This window comes from Oratosquilla oratoria, chromosome 17 (assembly GCF_046742065.1).
Source record: "Oratosquilla oratoria isolate Oo_2021 chromosome 17, ASM4674206v1, whole genome shotgun sequence".
In the NCBI taxonomy this organism is placed as follows: Eukaryota; Metazoa; Arthropoda; class Malacostraca; order Stomatopoda; family Squillidae; genus Oratosquilla; species Oratosquilla oratoria.
The window spans coordinates 35,809,160-35,829,743 of record NC_134793.1 but is presented as its reverse complement, the minus strand read 5'-3'; the positions used below and the strand labels follow the sequence as shown (position 1 = coordinate 35,829,743).

The following is a 20,584-nucleotide window of genomic DNA, read 5'->3' as shown; positions in this document are numbered from 1 at the left end:
TAATGAAGTAACACCCTTATGTTCATTAGCAGTTCATAAGTTTCTCCCGTTATTTTCCCAATATCACCTGGCAACAGATAATCTGACTAAAATTCCTAAATCCTTTTCTTCCTTTGCCTTTTAATAAATTCATTTCGTATTTTATAACATCCCAACGACCTCTTTGGCCCGTTTTCAAGGTTTTACATTCATTTGTACTTAATTCTATCCTCCACACCTGATCCCATTCGTAAACCTTACCTAGGTTTTCCTGAAGCAGTTTGTGATCCTCTACTTTTCATCCATTTCATGATCATCTGCAACTTTGTTGGTATGTCTTCACTTCTGTATCTCGTTGGTTCCCTTACCCATTGGATCACTATTTTATCCATTGTTGTATTCGAAATGCAGTCAATGCCCATGTAGTGTGTGTGTGTGTGTGTGTGTGTGTGTGTGTGTGTGTGTGTGTGTGTGTGTGTGTGTACGTTTGCGTGTATGCATGCGTGTGTACGTTTGCGTGTATGCATGCGTGTAATAGCATCTTATAAGACAATACCAATGCCATCATTAGTTCCCTCTCTCTTCGCAGCGCCGCCAAGACTCCTATGGTGGTTCTTCGTCCGACGAAAATCGTTCTTCGGGGCACGCAAGCATGTCTGACGGTCACACCTCCTCCTCGCCTCCGATGGACACCCTACCCCGCCACGACCAGGTTCGGGCTAACCTGAAGGTGGTGCCTGAGGACGAGAGGCTCTCCGCGGGCGTGACTTCTGGAGGAGGCTCCAAGATTATTAATTCGAGTCGGCGGGCACAACCCCGTCCGAGACACCGTGTCGCGGCCAAGGTGCGTGTCGAAACCTTCTGGAGGAGTTCCGTAGGACGACCCGCTGGGTCGCGCGCGGTTTTACTGTCATTAGAGTAAAGGTTTTAAAGACTTATGTTAGGGTCTCGGGGAAAGGAGGGAGACTTAAAACAACAAATGTTCAGACTCAAACCTTTGGAATATTGATCTGATTAACCATATTACATGCTGCAGTTCTACTGATTGTACATTCCTCATAATCTTAAGTTTCATAGGTTATATTAACAATAGGAGATAACTATTTATTTCACTTTTTATGTAAGATAACTTTAGAAATGGGGCTGAGAGACTGGCATTCTGATTTAGAGTAAAACGAGAGCCGGAGTCAGAAAGAGAAGAAAGGGGAACATCTGCATTTTGAGTTTTCTTGTTCAAAAAAGACTTCGAGTACACAAACACACACACACACACACACACACACACACACACACACACACACACACACACACACACACACACACACACACACGACTTGGTGGCGCGGTTGGTAGAGTCCCCGACTGTCACTACGGTGGTCCGGGTTCGAATCCTGGCCAGGGCTGAAATAATTTCAGTATCGCTGCGCTTCGAGTCGTTACTCCAACTCTCGTGGGCGGGGAGTTGGGTGTGTGCGTCTAAGGTCACAGTATTACACCATAGATCGATCATACGAGCTCTCAGCTCTCTTCCGGGAAGGGAAATAGCTGTCGATCACGAGTCCAGCACGTGGTCCAAAAACCAAGGTGAGCACACACACACACACACATACACACACAAACCGATAAATGATTTTTTACCTCCTTCAGGATGATCTATCCTTGACCCTGGAGAGTGCCAGTGGTCTCGAAGACATCAAACAAGCCATCGAACAGCTGACCATGCGTTCGCAAGGTTCAAGGACTAGCTACTCGACTTCGACCTACTCCTCGATCTCGGGCTCCGAGGGCGAGCCCGTCCGGAGGCTGATGCGCCATTCCTCCTTGGAGACGATCAACACCAACGTCACGGCGGCCGACGAGTTCGTCTGGGTCGATTCGCACAACAGGTGAGGGGGAAGTAGAAACACGCTGAGGGAGGCCTTGGCGAAGTGGTCCTTGGCGAAGTGGCCCTTGGCGAAGTGGCCCTTGGCGAAGTGGTCCTTGGCGAAGTGGCCCTTGGCGAAGTGGCCCTTGGTGAAGTGGTCCTTGGCGAAGTGGCCCTTGGCGAAGTGGTCCTTGGCGAAGTGGTCCTTGGCGAAGTGGTCCTTGGCGAAGTGGTCCTTGGCGAAGTGGTCCTTGGCGAAGTGGGCCCTTGGCGAAGTGGTCCTTGGCGAAGTGGTCCTTGGCGAAGTGGTCCTTGGCGAAGTGGTCCTTGGCGAAGTGGGCCCTTGGCGAAGTGGTCCTTGGCGAAGTGGTCCTTGGCGAAGTGGTCTTTGGCGAAGTGGTCCTTTGCGAAGTGGTCCTTTGCGAAGTGGGTCCTTTGCGAAGTGGTCCTTGGCGAAGTGGATCCTTTGCGATCCTGGAACGTCTTCAGCACGATGTAGATCTTTTGTCAGATTGATTGATAGGCTATTTGGTTTTGTTTTTAGGCGTCATCACACTGGGCTATTTTTCCTTCAACTTCCAGTTCATCGGCGGCACCACCCACCTCCAAAAAAAATTCCGCCGTAAAATCACTGTGGCAAAGTGTTTTGTTTTCTCAACAATTTACTTAGAATCTCGTTTGATATGCTGGAGGGAAATTATTTTCCTTCAGCATATCACATTCCTTCCCGAAAGCTGCGAACTACAAATCTGCTCCAACTGTCGGAGGAAAAATTGCCCAGTGTGATAGCACCCATCAGAACGAAATCCTCTCCCAAAGTGAATAAAATTATCTGACATTAACCAAAACATAATCTGTAATGACGCCATTGTATCAAAATGGTTAGATTTGGGCCGAAGTAATGAAATAGATTATTATGGTCATAAAGTTTCAAGTGTAAACAAGGTAGATATTTTTTTTTTTTTCTTTCTTTAGATAAGATGTGATTCCCTGGTGTTTGATTATATAGCAGGAGCTTGCATGAAAATAGTCATTACCTGGCGACATCTTTTAATTCGTCATTTCATGTGCGTTTTCTCACTAAGAAGTGTTCCGCATCATGCGACCTTCTTCATGTAAGTCCAGGATTTCCGACCAGTTTATCTCATTTCTTCCCCGACCCGCCCACAGACTGGTGGAGCTGCAGCAGCTGCCTTGGAGCAACCACGACGTTCTTCGCGTCGTGCAGCAGGGCCGAGTTCGGGAGCAGCTGGACAGAGTGTCTATGGAAGCTGTCCCGAGGCTTTCGTATCTGCTGCAGCGCGCCCTGGTGCGCGTCGCTCGCGAGGCGCAGAGGCTAACGAGGCCCTTGGCCATGTGCAGCAAACAGGAGGTCTCTTCGGCCCTCAAGATCGTTCTCTCGCCCGCCATCGCAGACTCTTGCATTAAAGTGAGTGGACTCCTTCAGCACGTTTCTTCTTTCTTCTTTCTTCTTCTTCTTCCTTCTTCCTTCTTTCTTCTTTCTTCTTCTTCTTCACCATTATCATTACCACCATCACTACCATCACCATCATCATCATGGTTGCACCTTAACGCTTCTAGACGGCTTAAGGTGCCGTGGTTCTAAAACAAGTTAGTTCCCCCCGCGTCTCGGAAAGCTCATGGTTCTTTAATACCCCCAGAGGGCCTTCCTGTATTGGTCACTGAACAGCAATATATTCTTTTGCATTTCCCTCCTGCAGGCCTGCCTCCGTGCAGCGGCCATGTACACGGTTTGCGGGGACCAGCTGCGGCAGTCCAAGAGCGCCAGGGCAGGACTCAACCTCTCCGTGGGGAGGTTCATGCGATGGATGTGTGATGTCCGCATTGGGAAGTTTATCCACGAGTAAGTGTGTCAATTGTCTTCAATGGTTGGGTTTCTGCGAGACATTAGATCCGTTATTTGTTCTTTTCATTTCCTCCCTTGGGAGTTTCAGGTGGAAACGGAAGATTTTGAGATTTGTACTTTTGGCATGGAATATATGATCACGTAAAGAAATCAGAAAGCAAAGTCTAATGTAACGGCTTCTTCCTCCTCTTCCTCTTCCTCGTCCTCTTCCTCCTCCTCCACCTTCTCCTACTCCTTTTCCTCCTCCTCCTCCTCCTCCTCCTCCTCCTTCTCATCCTCTTCCTCCTCCTCCTCCTCCTCCTCTTCCTCCTCCTTATCCTCCTCTTCCTCCTACTCATCCTCCTCCTCATCCTCCTCCTCTTTCTCCTTTTCCTCTCCACCTTACAGATACGCGGCTGTATATCTGACGGCGGGTATGGAGAACCTCCTAGAGGAGATGGTGCTCCAGTGTCTGCCTGCCGAGGAAGACCACATGCTCACGGCCATCGTCCTCGAGCACGCCATCGCCAACAACGGAGACCTGTGGGGCCTCCTGCAGCCCTACGCTCACCTCAACGCCGGCAGGACGGCCACTGGTAAGTGCCCCGAAGAACTCGAAAGAAGAAAACGCTGACAGGAAGACAGGTGGACAGATAAATCTATGCAATTAAACAGAGTGTGTGTGTGTGTGTGTGTGTGTGTGTGTGTGTGTGTGTGTGTGTGTGTGTGTGTGTGTGTGTGTGTGTGTGTGTGTGTGTGTGTGTGTGTGTCTGAGATTCACCATGGTGTTGGATCACGTGTTGGACTCGTGATCGACAGTTATTACCCTCCCGGAAGAGAGCTCAGAGCTCATATATGACCGATATATGGGTAGTGTTGTGACCTTACACGCACACACACACAATCAAATCCCCGCCCACGAGAGTTGAAGTAACGAGCCGCAGCCCAGCGATGCTGAAATTATTTCAGCCCTGGGCGGGATTCGAACCCGGACCGCAGTAGTGCCAGCCGGGAACTCTACCAACTGCGTCATCGAATCGTGCGCGCGCGCGCGCGTGTGTGTGTGTGTGTGTGTGTGTGTGTGTGTGTGTGTGTATGTATGTGTGTGTGCTTGTGTATGTATGTGTGTGTGCTTGTGTATGTATGTGTGTGTGCTTGTGTATGTATGTGTGTGTGTGTGTGTGTGTGTGTGTGTGTGTGTGTGTGTGTGTGTGTGTGTGTGTGTGTGTGTGCGTGTGCGCGCGCGCCCCCCTGTGCTTTCTGCCTGCGCGCGTGTTACATCAGATCACTTACTCGACTCGACACATCCCGGAGCGGCACATTTGCACACAATGAAAGGTCGACCCTCCTCCGCGAGGTACTAATTAACCCTTCCCTCCTTCTTCGCAGGCGCCCTGTGCCTTCCCCGGTGGGCCAGCACCAGCAGCATGGACCACAACTCCTCCACGGGGCTTTCCATCGGAAGCTCCGCCACCGGTGGAACCGGAGGCTGCGGAACTTCGGGAGGATCCGGAGGAACCAGCACCGGGAGTGGAAGTCCCGGAAGTGTAGGGAGCGGTGGCGGTGGAGGCGGAGGTGGTGGAGGAAGTGGAAGCGGTGGAGGAAGTGGGAGTGGTGGAGGAGGGAACGGAAGTAGTGGAAGTGGTAGTGGTGGTGGTGGTGGAGGAGGAGGTTCGGGAGGAGGAGGAGGCGGAGGAGGCGGGGGAGGAGGAGGAGGTGGAGGAGGTAGTAGCACTGGTCCTCAACCTTCGAGATGTTCTTCGAGTTTGACCCTGTCCACGGAGGACCACGTCCGTAGCAGCAGCAAGGTGAGAGACAGTACAAAGAACCGGTCAGACATTTGAAAAGCTGGAAGACGACTTCGCTTACATTATTCTAGACTTCCCTAAATCTACAATTCAACAATGTGTCTAACTTTCTTCTAGGATTAACTTCTCCTAGTTCGTCATTCAGCTTCTCAATATATGACACAATGGTGATTTGACATTTGGAGATTCGAAAAATAAAATAAAAAAAGAATAAAAAAGAAAATTGTAACCGAAGTCGTTTCTACTCAAACGAACTCACTTGAGTTGCGTGTATGTGTGACGGGGGCTTTACCTTCCTCATCGACACCGTAACTCTCTTTACATATTTCGTTCTGGCAGTAGCCATCAGAGCTGGGCGCGTTCTTCTGTGCACTCCTAGGTGCGTTCCGCTTTAGTTTGGCCGCGGTTAGCGCTCCCAAACTATTAAAGCTTAAGAGACAGGTTCATACCGAAATAAAAGTCCGGTAGGCCACATACTATACCAAAGAACAATTTCGTAGGCCACATCCAAAACGTAGGCCACATACTATACCGGCACCTATATTGCTTTAATAGTTTGGGAGAGCTAACCGCGGCCAAACTAAAGTGGAACGCACCGAGGAACGCACCAAGGAACACGCTCAGCTCTGGTAACCAGACTATCTTATCCAGCTGAGAACCGATCTCATGTCGATGATTTGGATCACATCAGACAGGACGAAGCATGTGGAGAGGGTCGCGATGTTGAAGTGAAAAGAAGTCAATGATTTGCAATCTTATTTATGTTTTGCTGTTCATGACGGCATGTCAAACCTCAGCTGTTTTTTTATTCTACTTGATCAAGAGTCTGTTCTTGACTAATTGTATTTACCTTGTTGGAATGTACAGAAATAGAATTACGTTCGTGATGCCCCGTCACTGCATCTTCCATGACTCCATAAATCAAACTGATTTTTATTCCAAATATGTGTGTGTGTCATATATATATATATATATATATATATATATATATATATATATATATATATATATATATATATATATATTACATGTTCGTGAGCTTTTTTATACATAAGCATGTTTTCCATATTTGCATACACACGCAAACACGCATACACGCATACACGCATACACGCAAACACACACACACACAAACACACACGCCGGCTCTAACTTGACGATCTTCTTTCTCTCTCAGCACAAATGCTTCCCTCAGACCCTCGAGCAGTCGATCCTGACGACGTGCGTTGGCTCGCTGGCCGAACTCTCCGAACTCCTTGGGCGCGTGGCCCCCCACCACCACCGCGCAGCGAACCCGGCGACCCCCGGACGGCAGCAGGTGACGTGGGGACCATCGGCCCTCCACGCCCTCTTCCACTTCATGCGGTGCAGCCAGGTAACTCACCTTTCGGAGGACTTTCCTGCTGGGGAGGGTGGCCCCTCAATGGACTCATTCAAGACCTGCACGAGATTGCATTTGAGGGTAGTTATGGGCATGGCAGTTGGCACTGGCAGAGTTGAGATTCTTGTCTCCTTTTCAGGGCCGGATTTACGTGTTGTGGGGCCCTGTCAGGTCCCCCGCCCCCCAATTAAAATATCGTCCCAATTTTCATGAAACGTGCTGTCAGCCACCTCGGAGCTTGTTTACAGTTACAGTGCCGCTCGGCGCTCAGTCATCCGGTTACTCGTTTTCTTTATTACGATACACCAAAATAGGTGCTTATACTGTTGTAATGAAGTTGGCGCGGGGGCCCCAAATGCGCGGGGCCCTATTGGCCCTAAATGCGCGGGGCCCAATTGGCCCTAAATCCGGCCATGCTGCTTTCTATTTCTCCAATGGCGATTAGCTCTGTCTGGTGTGGTCGTCCTACAATGTGCACAGCGGAGCTCCCTATGTTGAAAACCTATCGATCTTTTTCACCTCTATCACGAGGTCCAGCCCCGAGGAGCTAACATTTGGTCCTCGGACTGGGCTCAAGATTTCTCTCTCTTAACTTCAGCTGTGTTTCTTAAACCTTCTTTCACACATGAGGAGGAGCTGACAACCGGAGGCTGGTTTCTTCATGCCACTTCCAAATAGTAGCGTAGAAACACCCCTCCTACACAACACAGACATCAGTCCTAATTCTTCCCCCAGAGAGATCTATGGGAAGTTCTGAGTACTGTTGACAGCCACTGCTGGGCTGCTGTCACATACTTCACTTTAATGGTCATTGATACGTATGCACCAGCCACACACTATGTAAATACAGGTATCACCTATGCTTTTTGATTTCTTTAAACCTCGCCGTGTATTCTCCTTGTTGATCGAAGTTCCTTTCCTCACCAGCTGGAACACGCGGAGCACGCCTCAAGAGCGCCCATCCAGGAGCTCGTATACGAGCGCCCCTACATCGTCCTGCCGCCCTTGGTCGAGTGGGTGAGGGTAGCCACCGCCCACACGGAACATCGTCACTCGACAGTAGTCGACAAGGATGACGTCATGCAAGCGGCCAGGATCCTCCTTCCGGGTGTCGATTGCCCCGTTCGAATGATTGGGTAAGTCGGGCGGGTCTGGTGTAACAGTCCAAGGGCTATAAGCTAGTCAATTTACCTATTGACAAGCTAGTCAGTTTATCAATTGACAGTGCTATGGTTTAGGGCTAAAAGATGATGGTTATTGGAGTTGTAGCTCATATAAATTGTTGAGGGGGGATGTGCTATATTTTTCTCATATATATATATATATATATATATATAATATGAAACAACAAATTGTCAAAAAGAAAAAGAAAATGCCTGATAACAATTGTCTTCAGCCTCTCTCTCACCAGGGAACCCCGTCTCTTAAACAACTTTCTTTGATTTCTTGTGGATGTCTGGGCTGAACAAAAGGCATTTCATTCATTCTATTCACTCTTCAGGTACGAAGAACTGATGTGCCCAAGACGGCAGTTGGACGAGATGGAATGTGCCAAGAAGTTCAAGGTGGACCTCGCCTTCAAGATGCTCTCCTGTGGGAGGACCGACCTTGTTCCTCATGCTCTTCAGCTTCTGCCGGCGACGAAGGTAAGGAGGGAAGTCTTGCTGCAATTAGAACCCACGCGCAGTCGTCATTACCTTTCTGTTCCATTGTAGTTAAATGCCTCTTCGTGGTGGTCCTCTGAGATAGATACCTTTCTCTTCCATTGTAGTTAAATGCCTCTTCGTGGTGGTCGTCTGAGATAGATACCTTTCTTTCCCATTGTAGTTAAATGCCTCTTCGTGGTGGTCCTCCGAGATAGATTCCAGAGAAATTCGTCTTCCTGTCACCCAGAGACCCTATGAACTTCGAATCTTTCTCCTTTTTTCATTTGAAAGAATGATATATAACCGATGACCACTACCCTCCTCCTCCTCTTCCTTCGCTACCACCTCTTCCTCCTCCCCGCCTGTCACCCTGTGACATAGGAACAGACTCACACTAACACAAACAACACGACACTCCTATGTCTCTACTTAGAACTGGCTAGCTTCTGTGGGGCTACGTGTTTCTCTCTAAAACTCAGGTCAACTATCATATTAGCATGACTAGGTCAGGATTATGTTCTGGTAAACACCGGTAGATTTTATTCAGCCTTAGTTATTTTCCACCTTTTATGAACCTACGCCTCCTCTGTACACAGGTCAACACCGTCAACGAATACGGACTCACGCCGCTCATGTTGGCTTGCATACGGGGCGACGAGCCTATGGTCCACATGCTTCTGGACGCCGGGGCGGACGTCGACGCCGAGACTCCACCTACGGGCCCCGCCTACCTTATGGCCAACCCGGAGACTCAGCACTGGACGGCGCTCACTTACGCCTCCATCCACGGCCACCTGGTGCTGGCCAAGACCCTGCTGGAGAAGAGCGCCAACGTGGAGGGCGGCGCCAGGCTCGCCGAGGAGAAGTGCACCGAGACACCCTTGCAGGTGAACAATCTCTCTCTCTCTCTCTCTTTGTCGATCACTTTATCTCTATGTCTGTTTCTCTTTCTTTATCTCTCTATCGAAACTCGCGACTGCCGGACTTTATTATTTGAATATATATATATATATATATATATATATATATATATATATATATATATATATATATATATACATACACATCTATATATATATATATACACATATCTATATATATATATACACATTATATATATATATATATACATATCTATCTAATCATCATTCTCTATCTTTTTATCTTCATTTATCTATTTCTCTCTCGCTATATATAATTATATATATATATATATATATGCATAGTATATATGAAATATACGTACAATATATACATACACACACACATACATACATGAATACAAATCTCCGTTAATGCAGTAGGGCTCACCCCCAAACATAACCTTACTCTTTCTCCATGTGCAGGTGGCGGCAGCAGCAGGTCACATCGACATGATCGGCCTCCTCCTCTCCTTCGGTGCCAACCCATACGTCTCCACCCTCATGAAGGACTCCCTCTGCTACTCGGGAGCTGCTCAGAGAGGGTGCTACGCCGCCATTGCAGTGGCTGCGGCTCATGGCCAGAGGAATATTCTTCATAAGCTTCTCTCTCAGCCGCAGGTACGGAGTAGCTAGGAGGGTGCATGCATTCTGTACAGTTTGTAATCGCGATGTTGAAGTTTCTGAACGACTGAGTGTGTTGTTGGGGTTAAGTGGATGTAATAAGACGAGTTCAGTATCATACTTTGTGTGTGTTTTGTTTTGAAAGGCTAAAAAGCCAGGGTGTCATCCATACAGTACACCGTAAGAAAAATCCTAAATCCAGAAATCTTTATAAATACACACTTACCCTCCTTCCTTGATAAAAAAAAAAAAAGCCTAATCTTAAAAAAAAAAAAAGTGTTTAAGGATATCCCAACTTCTGCCCTTAGCACGCCTCCGCCAGGGAAGTCCTTTCCTTGGAGGAGATCCTAGCGGAAGGCGCCAACAACCACACCTCAGACCGCGACCGACGTGGCAGGCAACACCCGCTTCTTGACGACCCACTGGGCCGTGGAAGCCTCGGGTCCTGTTCTTCAGACGCGTCCCCAGTCGTCAAGCTGACGAAGCAACAGATCAAGACGCTGCAGGAAGCCATGTACCACTCGGCCGAATCAGGTCATTTAGGTGAGGACACGGTCTTCTACCCTCTCAGATGTCTCGCTATTAACCAATTGGTCGCCTACTGAGCTGATTTTTTCATTGCTATTACGTTCATGAAATGTACTGGAATGCTTCAGCGTGTGCGTGTGTGAGTGTGTGTGTATTTACCTAGTTGTATTTTGCGGGAAGGGGAGCTATGCTCGTGATGTCCCGCCTTTGTATCTTGCAGTGTCTAGTTTGTTTTTAAACTCATGAATGGTTTTTGCGCATACTATTCCATTGTCCAGTTTGTTCCAAGTGTCCAAAACTCTATGAGGAAAACTGTTTTTCTTCAGTTCTCTTCTATAGCTATGTTTTTTTATTTTCTTTCCATGTCCTCTTGTGTTTCTTTTGTCCCAGTTAAGTAAGTTCTCACTATCGAGTACCTCTGTGCCTTTCATGATTCTGTAGATGGTCAATAGGTCACCTCTCTCTCTTCTTTGCTCCAGTGTCGGTAACTCCAGTTTAGCCAATCTCTCCTCGTATGATAGGTTTGCAAGTGCAGGTGCCATTTTTGTAGCTGCTCTTTGGATTCTTTCTATTTTCTTTATATTCTTTTTGGTACTGGGGGACCACAATGTCGCTGCATACTCTAATCTAGGCCTTATCAATGTAACCAATATTTTTTTCATCATGTCTTCGTCCAAGTATGTAAACGCCACTTTTATTGATCTTAGCAAGTTGTAAGTCTCCCCGACAATTTTGTTAATCTGTATATCATAGGACAAGTCGTTCGTGATAATTACTCCCAAATCTTTTTCGGATCCTACTTTCTTTACTTCTTTGGTTCCAATTGTATATTTTCCTGATATTCTGTTTTTGCTTTTTCCAAACTCCATTATGCTACACTTCTTAGTATTAAAGTCCACTTCCCATTTCTGACTCCAGTTCCATACCCTATTTAGGTCTCTCTTGCAGTGCTTCACAGTCCTCATCAGTTTCTATTTTCCTTAGCAGTTTGGCGTCATCGGCAAAGAAGCTCATGTAGCAGTTCACGTCCTCATCCATGTCATTCATATAGATAGCAAACATTATTGGTGCCAGCACAGATCCTTGCGGTACTCCACTGATCACCTCTTTCCAGTCTGAATATTTTTCTCTGAGCACTACTCTCATCTTTCTACCAGTCAGAAAGTCCTCTATCCATTTTAGTAGGTTTCCCTGTATTCCTCCTATGTGTTCCAGTTTTTTTTAGTAGTTTTCTGTGTGGTACTTTGTCAAAGGCTTTTTGCAAGTCTAGGAATGCACAATCAGCCCATCCATTTCTTTCTTGCACTATGTCTATTAGTCTTGAGTAAAAGCATATTAAGTTTGTGGAGCATGATCTTCCTTGTCTGAATCCGAATTGTCTTGGGTTTAATATGTCATTGTCTTCCAGATGTTTTACCCATCTATTCTTGATTATTTTCTCACAAATTTTTGCTATGGTGCTTGTTAGTGATACTGGCCTATAGTTGGTGGGTTCTTCTTTGTTTCCTCCTTTGTGTATTGGTACAATGTTAGCGTTTTTCCAGTCCTCGGGTATCTTTCCTTCTTTGAGTGAGCTGTTTATTAAGATGTGTATTTTGTCTGTTAGTTCTTCTTTGCACTCCTTTAGAATCCAATTTGCAATACCGTCCGGGCCATGTGATTTTCTGACATCCAGCCTTGATAAATGTTCTGATATTTCCTTTAGTGATGCTGTAAATGTGTGTGTGTGTGTGTGTGTGTGTGTGTGTGAGAGAGAGAGAGAGAGAGAGAGAGACAGAGAGAGAGAGGAAGAGAGGAAGAGAGAGAATGTGCTTACCAGATTACATTTACTTATTGTAATTACGGGATTGGAGCTATACTCATAGGCCTCTCTGTCTTCGCTTATCAAACTTTACCCTAAATTTCTTTACGTGTTTGTCCTAGATTATGTTTTCTTCTGAGCTGTTTCACAAATAGATGCTTGTATGTGGAAAGCTATCCTTTCTAGCATCGTTTGGACATTTTTATTTTATCTATTTTTTATCCCATACTAACAAATCCTTACTGTCCTTTTTTTTTTGTTCATTTCTCTATTCCAAATACCATTATCTCTCTTCGCTCTTCCAGTGTGGGTAGTCCCATTTTTTCAAGTTTCTCTTCATGTCTTATCAGTCAGCCTTAGGATCACACTGGTTGCCGTTCTTTGTATTCTATTTTTTTCATATATTACCAGTCTGACTTGATATCTCTGCTATCTTCTTTTGGTATTCTTTCACCCCATACTAACAGATCCTGTATTCTTTTCTGTTCCTTTCTTCATTCTAAAGATAACTATCATATTTTCTGTTCACTCTTCTTAAGCGGGGAGTCCATGCTTATATAACTTTTTGTCCCTTTTTACATATGAAAGTATAATGGACAAATTAGACATGGCAAGATACAGAAATGGGACACACGAAGCATAGTTCCCCTTCCTGTACGATACAACTACGTAAATAATTTGACAAGCCACTCTTACGTTTCTGCCCTCATACCGTCCTATGTATTACTTGACTCTATGAAAGACGTCTTCCTGTTCTCTAAAACTAGAAATGACACTGGATCTTCGCAACCTTGGGGTTCCCTGGACACTTCACTGTTGGATGCATACCCTGGCCACAGCCCACGAGCATCGCCTGGAGTCCATCATCGACCAACTCTTGCAGGACTTCATCCAGGTTTGGCCCGACGACTACTCCACCCAGTTCGTCGAAGAGTGCCTGCCGTTGCTTTTCACCATCTTCAGATACAACAAGGTAACTTGGAAAAGGACTGTTGTATATAGAAAAGGGAGGCATTTCCATTGGCAGGTTTCAGGAAACGGATCAGTATCTCTCTTGAAGTGGGTATATGAAGGCTTTGGGGATGTTTTCTAGCACCATTTGCTTAGGTACAAGATTAGAACAATTTGATGACCTACAGTAAAAATGCAGTACATTAAAAAAAAATCTTATATGGAGTGGGTAAGTGTTGAGGGTTAGTTGCATAAAGATGTGGGAGGATACCACACCAAAATGTCTTGGTTTATCAGCACATGATAGTCCTCTGTAAAGTTTCTTGTGAAGGAAGAACAGACAGACTATGCAAGTTCCATCCAACGCACTGTTTCCCAACCCTGGGGCCGCCAAGCATTTTTCCTAGGGTCGTCAAGACATCTTGTATACTTTTTTTTTTCCCAAAACAATATGAATTCAATACAATAACCATGATGATGTTAACACATATACAAATAATCTAGTGGGGTTGCGGTTATATCATGAGGATTATATTAGGGTCACCTGAAAAAAATGAATAGATACATAAAAAGTTGGGAAACACTGGTTTAACGGCTGGGATCAAACTAAGGATGGGTCCCAAGTAGACAGCATGATCCCCTCATCCTTGACACTGTCCTTCCTTTATCTCCAGAATGAGGGCACCTCCCTCCTGCTGGCGGACATCTTCTCCTCCTGTTACGGCAAAGAACCCATCAAAGAAATTCGGGACACAACAATATCTGGAGGCGCCCGGATCGACCCGAAGTTCGTCAACAATCCCGAACTTTCCGACGTACAGTTCCGGGTGGAGGGTCGTGTGTTCTACGCTCACAAAATCATCCTCGTCAATGCTTCGCCAAAGTTCAAGCTCATGCTCTTTTCGAACTCATGCGAGGGCAACCCGCCCATGGTTCAGATCAACGACATAAGATTTGACATCTTTGAGGTGAGTTGATCACATCTTTTTTTCAGTATTGTGGTGATTACTTGCGGCTGAAGCTATCACTTTCTATTTTATAGACTTGGGCAACCAAGTCAAGTGGCAGTCACTGATAAGTATTCGATTTTGAACCCAGATCTATGTAGTTACAACAAAATCGAGGTCTCACGTGTTACAGCGGCATATCAAAGATTCTCTTGCAACAAACAAGAGTTGCCATAACTCAACTGAGGTTGCAAGTCCCAGCGTGAGCAAGATCTCAACCTATCAAAACCTCGTCCAGGCCTTAGGCAATCCTTTACATAAATAAAATAGCTTGATGGAGGAGACGAAGAAGGGGACAGCCGCAGAATTCTAATTGGGGCAAGTGGATCAAACCCGTCGAGAGTTGTTTGGAGTGGGATGGAAGGGTGTCTGCATGGGAGCTTGCTCCTCAGAGAAACCGTGGGGACTGGTGCCGGAGTGTGAGTGAATCAGTGCAATTCCTTGCATATGCCCCAGTTGATGATGATGATGGTGATGATAATGATGGTGATGATGGTGGTGATGATGGTGATGATAGTGATGGTGATGATGATTCCTCCCCCTTTGCAAATCTTAACAATATCCCACAATGCTGAGTATGTTAAAGAAAGTACCAGGAATCCTATGGTGTGTATATGATCAATTATTCAGGAGACAAAAGGGGTAAAGGATAGAGCTTGTGCAGCAAAGCGACTCTCGCCCTGCTCCACTCCCCTTATTCCACCCTAGTTCTTCTTCTTCCCTACCCAGCTCCTTCAGCCTTTTTATGCCCCCACCCTAGTCTTTTCTTTCATCCCACTCCATCTTACTCTTACCACCTTAGCCTTTCTGTATCTTTCATCCCTTCTTGCATGGCTATTTCCTACTGCGATATCAATAGACACCCTCGTTGGCTGAAACAGTATGACATCTAAGTGTATAGGAAATGTTAACCTTTTTGGTATGTTTTACAACATTAGTTGCTCATTCTAGCTGCTACCAGGCAATTGTATTCTGACAAAGGAGACCCCTTCTGTAGTGATATGATTAAAACCTGTCTCACATCTATTTTGATTAATGTGCGTCCAAAGTGTTCCTGTTCCTAGGGTAAAGGTGAAATCTATGATTATAACCAAGCACATAATGGTATACGTTAAGCTCACGTTTCATTTGACAATGATAAACTACTGATGTATTTTCTGCAAGATGAGTACTGATTAGGTCCAATTTAGAGATTTTAACCTCAAAGCTGTTTGAATAATGATATATGCAAAAAAGTGCTGAAGAACTATTGCTCCAACTGTACAGTCCATCTCGTTCTTTCATAACATGGTCTTCATGCCCTGTCTCTCCCACAGCTGGTTATGCAGAGCCTGTATAAGGGTGGCTGTGAGCATCTTGAGGTAGAAGCTGGAGATGTCTTGGAGCTCATGGCAGCAGCACATTTCTTCAATCTTGACAACCTCCTGAGGTACTGTGAAGCACGCTGCTCCAAATTGGTCCACCTGGACAACATCGTGTCCATGTACATTCATGCTAAGGTAAGTCCAAGGTCACAAGCATCTCATACATTGAAAAGACAATTTTCCAACAGCAATAAAAAGGACAATAAAAAAATGCAAAAGGTTTTGATAAAGAACTCCAACTTCCTTCTAAAACAATTTGCCCCAAATTCAATATAGACCTTGACTGGTACTTTTAGTCACTCCTGACTGTACAACAAAACCCCAACACTCTAGAAAAACACTATCTACATTAAAAAAAACAAAAAACAAAAACAGAATAAACAGCATCCTACAGGCTAATCTCATTACTATCCATCATAATTAATCTACCCTCTTCCTCAAACTAACATGGATTCAAGGAGGACCACTCCTCTAGCATTCTTTTCACAAGCCTCACACAAGTACTGGAGGGATTTAACAAAGAACCTCCATATGATGCACACAACACATAGTTGTCACAGTAATCTTACACTGCCCAACATTAACTCATCTTAAACCACAGTACAATATTTCTTCCCTGGGCATTTTTTAGGCCAATCCATGGGCCATTGTCAATTACTTTGTGATTGCAGGTCTTGTGCAAAATAAACCCTTAGCAACAAATTAATTAGGATGATCATCTCTCTAATGGTGCTTGAGTATACTTTCTTTTTTATGTTCTTTAAGCCCTAGTATATAGGAAATGTTAATTTTGCATATTTTGTTCACCCCAAATCCAGTTTATTTAATTCAGCCAAAATGTGGCTTCAGGTTTGAATAGGGTAGTGCACAGAATATGAAAGGTGAAGCAAAAAACTCTGAAATGATGAGATAGTAAATAAACTATACTTTACACTCATTATGATATTATTCTCTGAATTAGATCTTCCTTTGTCGACTAAATATTTATAGGTAATGTTGAGTTTTTCTACTTTCCTATTTCATTGTGCAAAGGAGAGACAATATTTTCAAATAAGTCTCTGCTTCATAAAAATCATCATACTTTTTGTGATATGTAAGCTTTGACCTCCTGTGAGTTAGCATTAACCCCTTCCATATGATGATGCCTATGTAGGCATCATGAGGCATGAGCAGGTATATGAGGATGCTGGCATTAGCATCTTGATTATATTTATTTTGTAGTTGTAACCGAGTGGCCCCCTTATTCTGTGAACTGGATTGATCATATTTTCTGTGGTTATTAATATTCAGAGTGAAAGAGAATGAGTAATACAGCTGTAACTTTATGTTTTATAATGCAAGTATTGTGATGCATCATCAAATCATTGTACATTGGGCAGCTGATGCTGCCCACGAGAATTTGACTCATATTGAAAAGGTTAAACACTGTTCTTACTCCTCCAGGTCTACAATGCTGTCCAGCTGCAAGAGTATTGCCAGGGCTTCCTCCTGCAGAACATGGTGGCCCTCCTCACCTTCGATGACTCTGTGCGTCGACTGATTTTTGGGAAAAAACTCCACAACCATGATGTCCTGGCTGGACTTCTTCTAACACTTCAAGCTAGGATCAAGGACAGGTCCTCACCTAGAGCTGGCAAAAAATAGTGAATTTGGTCTTGTATGGTAGTCATTCCATGCCAGCCAAAGAATTTGTAGAGGAAGTGAAAGTGTTTGAAAATCACAAAGTTCCAAATCAATGTGGAAACATAATACATAATGTGTCTGTACAAGCTGTACAAGTATCTTCTTACGGGTTGTGCATACGTTTTGGGGCTGTACTGGGGTACTTCAAAACCCTGTCACTAGATACTGAAGACTCCCTAAAGCATACTTGAAAACAGTTTCAGGTGAGCTTCAGGATCACCAAGTAAAGCAAAATAGAAAAACTAGAAAATGGAAAGGATGAAATTATGAATTGTTGTTGTTGTTATTATTGTTGTTGTTATTTTTGTTGTTTTTCATCACAGACTTAGAACTACGATGGTACCTCATCTGACAAGACCAAATACAACTTGAAGTGTATTGTGTCTGAAGGACCCATGGGATCACGTGCAAAGTGCTCAATAGTTTTACATCCTCCCTCCCCTAAAACAAACCCTCCACCTTTATGAAGGCCCAAACTCATAACTGAACCTGTTGTAACCAGTGCCTTGGTGCCCTAGTTCCATAGTGTCTTGGAGCATTAGTGCCTTTTGTGACTTTTGCCAAGCAGGGATGAAGGGGAGGCATCTGGGCATGTTAGTGTAAGGGCAGACTTAGTGAGTGCATACTAGTTAGTGCATACTGATTTTGCTGTATGTCTACATTTATGATTACAAAAAAAAGTGGATTTAAATCAATATATACTCTGTTGGTGCACATCAGTGACAGTGCCCATGTGCTTATTTACATACCTATATGTGTGTGTGTGTCTGTATGTATGTGTAAGCAAGCTTACACAAGCATAGGAGTGGTGACAAGGATACCACTTCATAATAATATCTGCCTTCATGGCCTTGACTGCAAGTCTATAAGTCTTGCTTATTTGAGTGACAGTTATGATCAGTGCGCTTACACCTGCCTTGAAAATAAGACATTCATACAGCTGTAGGAAACTGACATTCCACATGTTCATGAGGGCTGGTTAGGGCACACAATGCCTCTACTGTCACAAGAAACTAGCATGAACAAGCTGAGGTAAGCAGAAAATGCCAGGTCTACAGTGAGTGGCCACGGACTACAAAGCATTCCATCAAGGTTGTGCCAAGTGTATGACCACAGAATACAATGTTTATTGAAGTATGTTATAGTAAGACTAAATTGAATGTGTGCTATGAATATATCATACCAAGACGGTATCGTTTATTTAGATCTGTACTGTTTTTATGACCCTGTCCCAGATGTCTGAGGACATAGGGCAATGATGACTGCTTCAGTCACAGTGAAGTGCCACCTGGTATATGCACCTCAATATTTTTATGCATATACACTGGTATTATTATATAATAGTGAGTGTATGTGGTTATAGTAGGACAGTTTGGTCTTGATGAATACTAATTATAGAAGATACAAGTAGGTGTGAACACTAGTGTTATTTCAAGCTAGTACATGTTCATACTGGTGCTGAACTCAAAAAAGGGTGTGTTCTTGCTGGGAGAAGTAATCACATTTCAATACAAAGTGACAACAGACTTATGTTAACATGTACACACATTCAAAGTATTATGCAGGCTATGTACAAAACAAAATTAAAACATGGACAGGGAACATATTATTAAAGATATGATGGTCATGACATACCAATTCTGTGGAATGCAACTGTCGTGGGTTCACCATACTCAACTAAAATATGCTATGCATGTCAGCATTATAACCCTTCAGGCACATAAAGTGATGCATTGGTTGGTATGAAACCCATCAGACCCTTGCTTTGCAATAAAATTTCACTGTGTGTAGGTTACTTATAAAAAAATACTACTCTTAATGTTTATATTAAAGTATTTATGATCAATTATGTGTCAATTTGCCTTCTCATCTTATTTTTTGCTACTGAGATTCCCCAGATCCTTGATTTCAACCTGATGACCCCCTTTACAGATTCTGTTTTGGTTAATGCCAGATGATTCCACTCAGCTGATGGACCAACTCAGCACAAAATGATTGGTCGATGGAGGCCCCATTTTGTCCCATCATAATGAAACCATCTAAGATAAACTAAAACAAAATCTGAAAAGAATATCATTAGACACATTTGCATATTATCATCATTAGATGGTAATTATAATGCAACTATGCTCACTATTTCCAATTAAGCATTTATCAATCTCAGTAGTGATAGTAAATCTAGGGAAGCAAACATTAGTATTTAACTGTACATGATGTCCATACATATATCCATACAGTTTAGTATTCCTGACTGTTATACTTTTGCAGGTGTGCACATTGTTACTAGTTAATGCTAGTGTCCATATACCAGTATTTGTATATTCTGATGCATTGGTAACTCAACCACCGTGTAACAGAGGTGTCTGTACAATGTGTGTTTGTCAGTGAGTGTTGTGCAAAGTATAGATATTGTTATGTAAGGTCTGATTGTTACTAAGCAATGTGTATGATTGTTGTTGTACAAAGTAGAGTTCACAATGATGCCATGTTTAAACACTTAGTAAGTGTGCCCTTGAATCTGAAGGATTCATTTCTTCACCAACATTGCAAGTGAACAAAGAGCATTCCCTCCATGTTTATGTATATTTAAATATCTTTATGTATTATATTTCTATTGGATTACTTAAACCACTGCACACAAGTGAGGCATATGATGAAACTCTGGTATTGTGCTTCTCATGTAAGAGCTTAAAAGTGCTCAGATATGAGGCCAAAAAGGTCTCAAAAATTAGTTTATTACCCTCACAGGAGCAGATCACATTTTTTGTTGTAGTGACTGTTTTTTGAGAGGTGAATTCATTCAGTTTGAAACTCTATAAATTGATAATCATAGAATTGCCAAGACAATCATTTATGATATAGGGTATAGATTGCACAGGCAAGCCCTTGTGCATGGATGTATAATCCAGTAACTGAATAAAATTTACTTGCAGCAGGGGGCATTGAGCACGCGAAAGAAAAGCGAGGGAGAGTGGTGTGAAGAACTTGAGTAAGAAAAAGGGAGAAAAGAAGAGAACTAGTAAGAATGAAAGAATGACAGGTCATGAAAGCTGTATGGAACAAATAGATCCAACCTTTCCACAGACACTGAAACATAGCTTAATTAACCAAACAAATCGACTTACATAGTCATGCAGGTATGGCTGTGGATATATGTATGCATTGAAGCAAGAGTGAGAGTG

At 44.0% G+C, this 20,584-nt stretch overlaps 1 protein-coding gene across 1 annotated transcript in view; it reads left to right on the top strand.

Moving 5' to 3' along the window:
* Positions 1 to 19,248, top strand: part of LOC143034618 (ankyrin repeat and BTB/POZ domain-containing protein 2) — a 484,410-nt gene extending 465,162 nt beyond the window's left edge. Inside the window, exons 6-22 of the mRNA XM_076200957.1 lie at positions 569 to 823; positions 1,627 to 1,865; positions 3,014 to 3,272; positions 3,565 to 3,707; positions 4,098 to 4,285; positions 5,079 to 5,225; positions 5,361 to 5,497; positions 6,675 to 6,872; positions 7,806 to 8,014; positions 8,380 to 8,524; positions 9,121 to 9,411; positions 9,871 to 10,065; positions 10,377 to 10,611; positions 13,165 to 13,370; positions 14,023 to 14,316; positions 15,672 to 15,854; positions 17,163 to 19,248. Coding sequence (XP_076057072.1) covers positions 569 to 823; positions 1,627 to 1,865; positions 3,014 to 3,272; positions 3,565 to 3,707; positions 4,098 to 4,285; positions 5,079 to 5,225; positions 5,361 to 5,497; positions 6,675 to 6,872; positions 7,806 to 8,014; positions 8,380 to 8,524; positions 9,121 to 9,411; positions 9,871 to 10,065; positions 10,377 to 10,611; positions 13,165 to 13,370; positions 14,023 to 14,316; positions 15,672 to 15,854; positions 17,163 to 17,363 — 3,525 coding nt within the window. The 3' untranslated portion in view covers positions 17,364 to 19,248. The remainder of the gene's footprint in view (positions 1 to 568; positions 824 to 1,626; positions 1,866 to 3,013; positions 3,273 to 3,564; positions 3,708 to 4,097; positions 4,286 to 5,078; positions 5,226 to 5,360; positions 5,498 to 6,674; positions 6,873 to 7,805; positions 8,015 to 8,379; positions 8,525 to 9,120; positions 9,412 to 9,870; positions 10,066 to 10,376; positions 10,612 to 13,164; positions 13,371 to 14,022; positions 14,317 to 15,671; positions 15,855 to 17,162) is intronic.
* Positions 19,249 to 20,584: the final 1,336 nt, after the last annotated feature.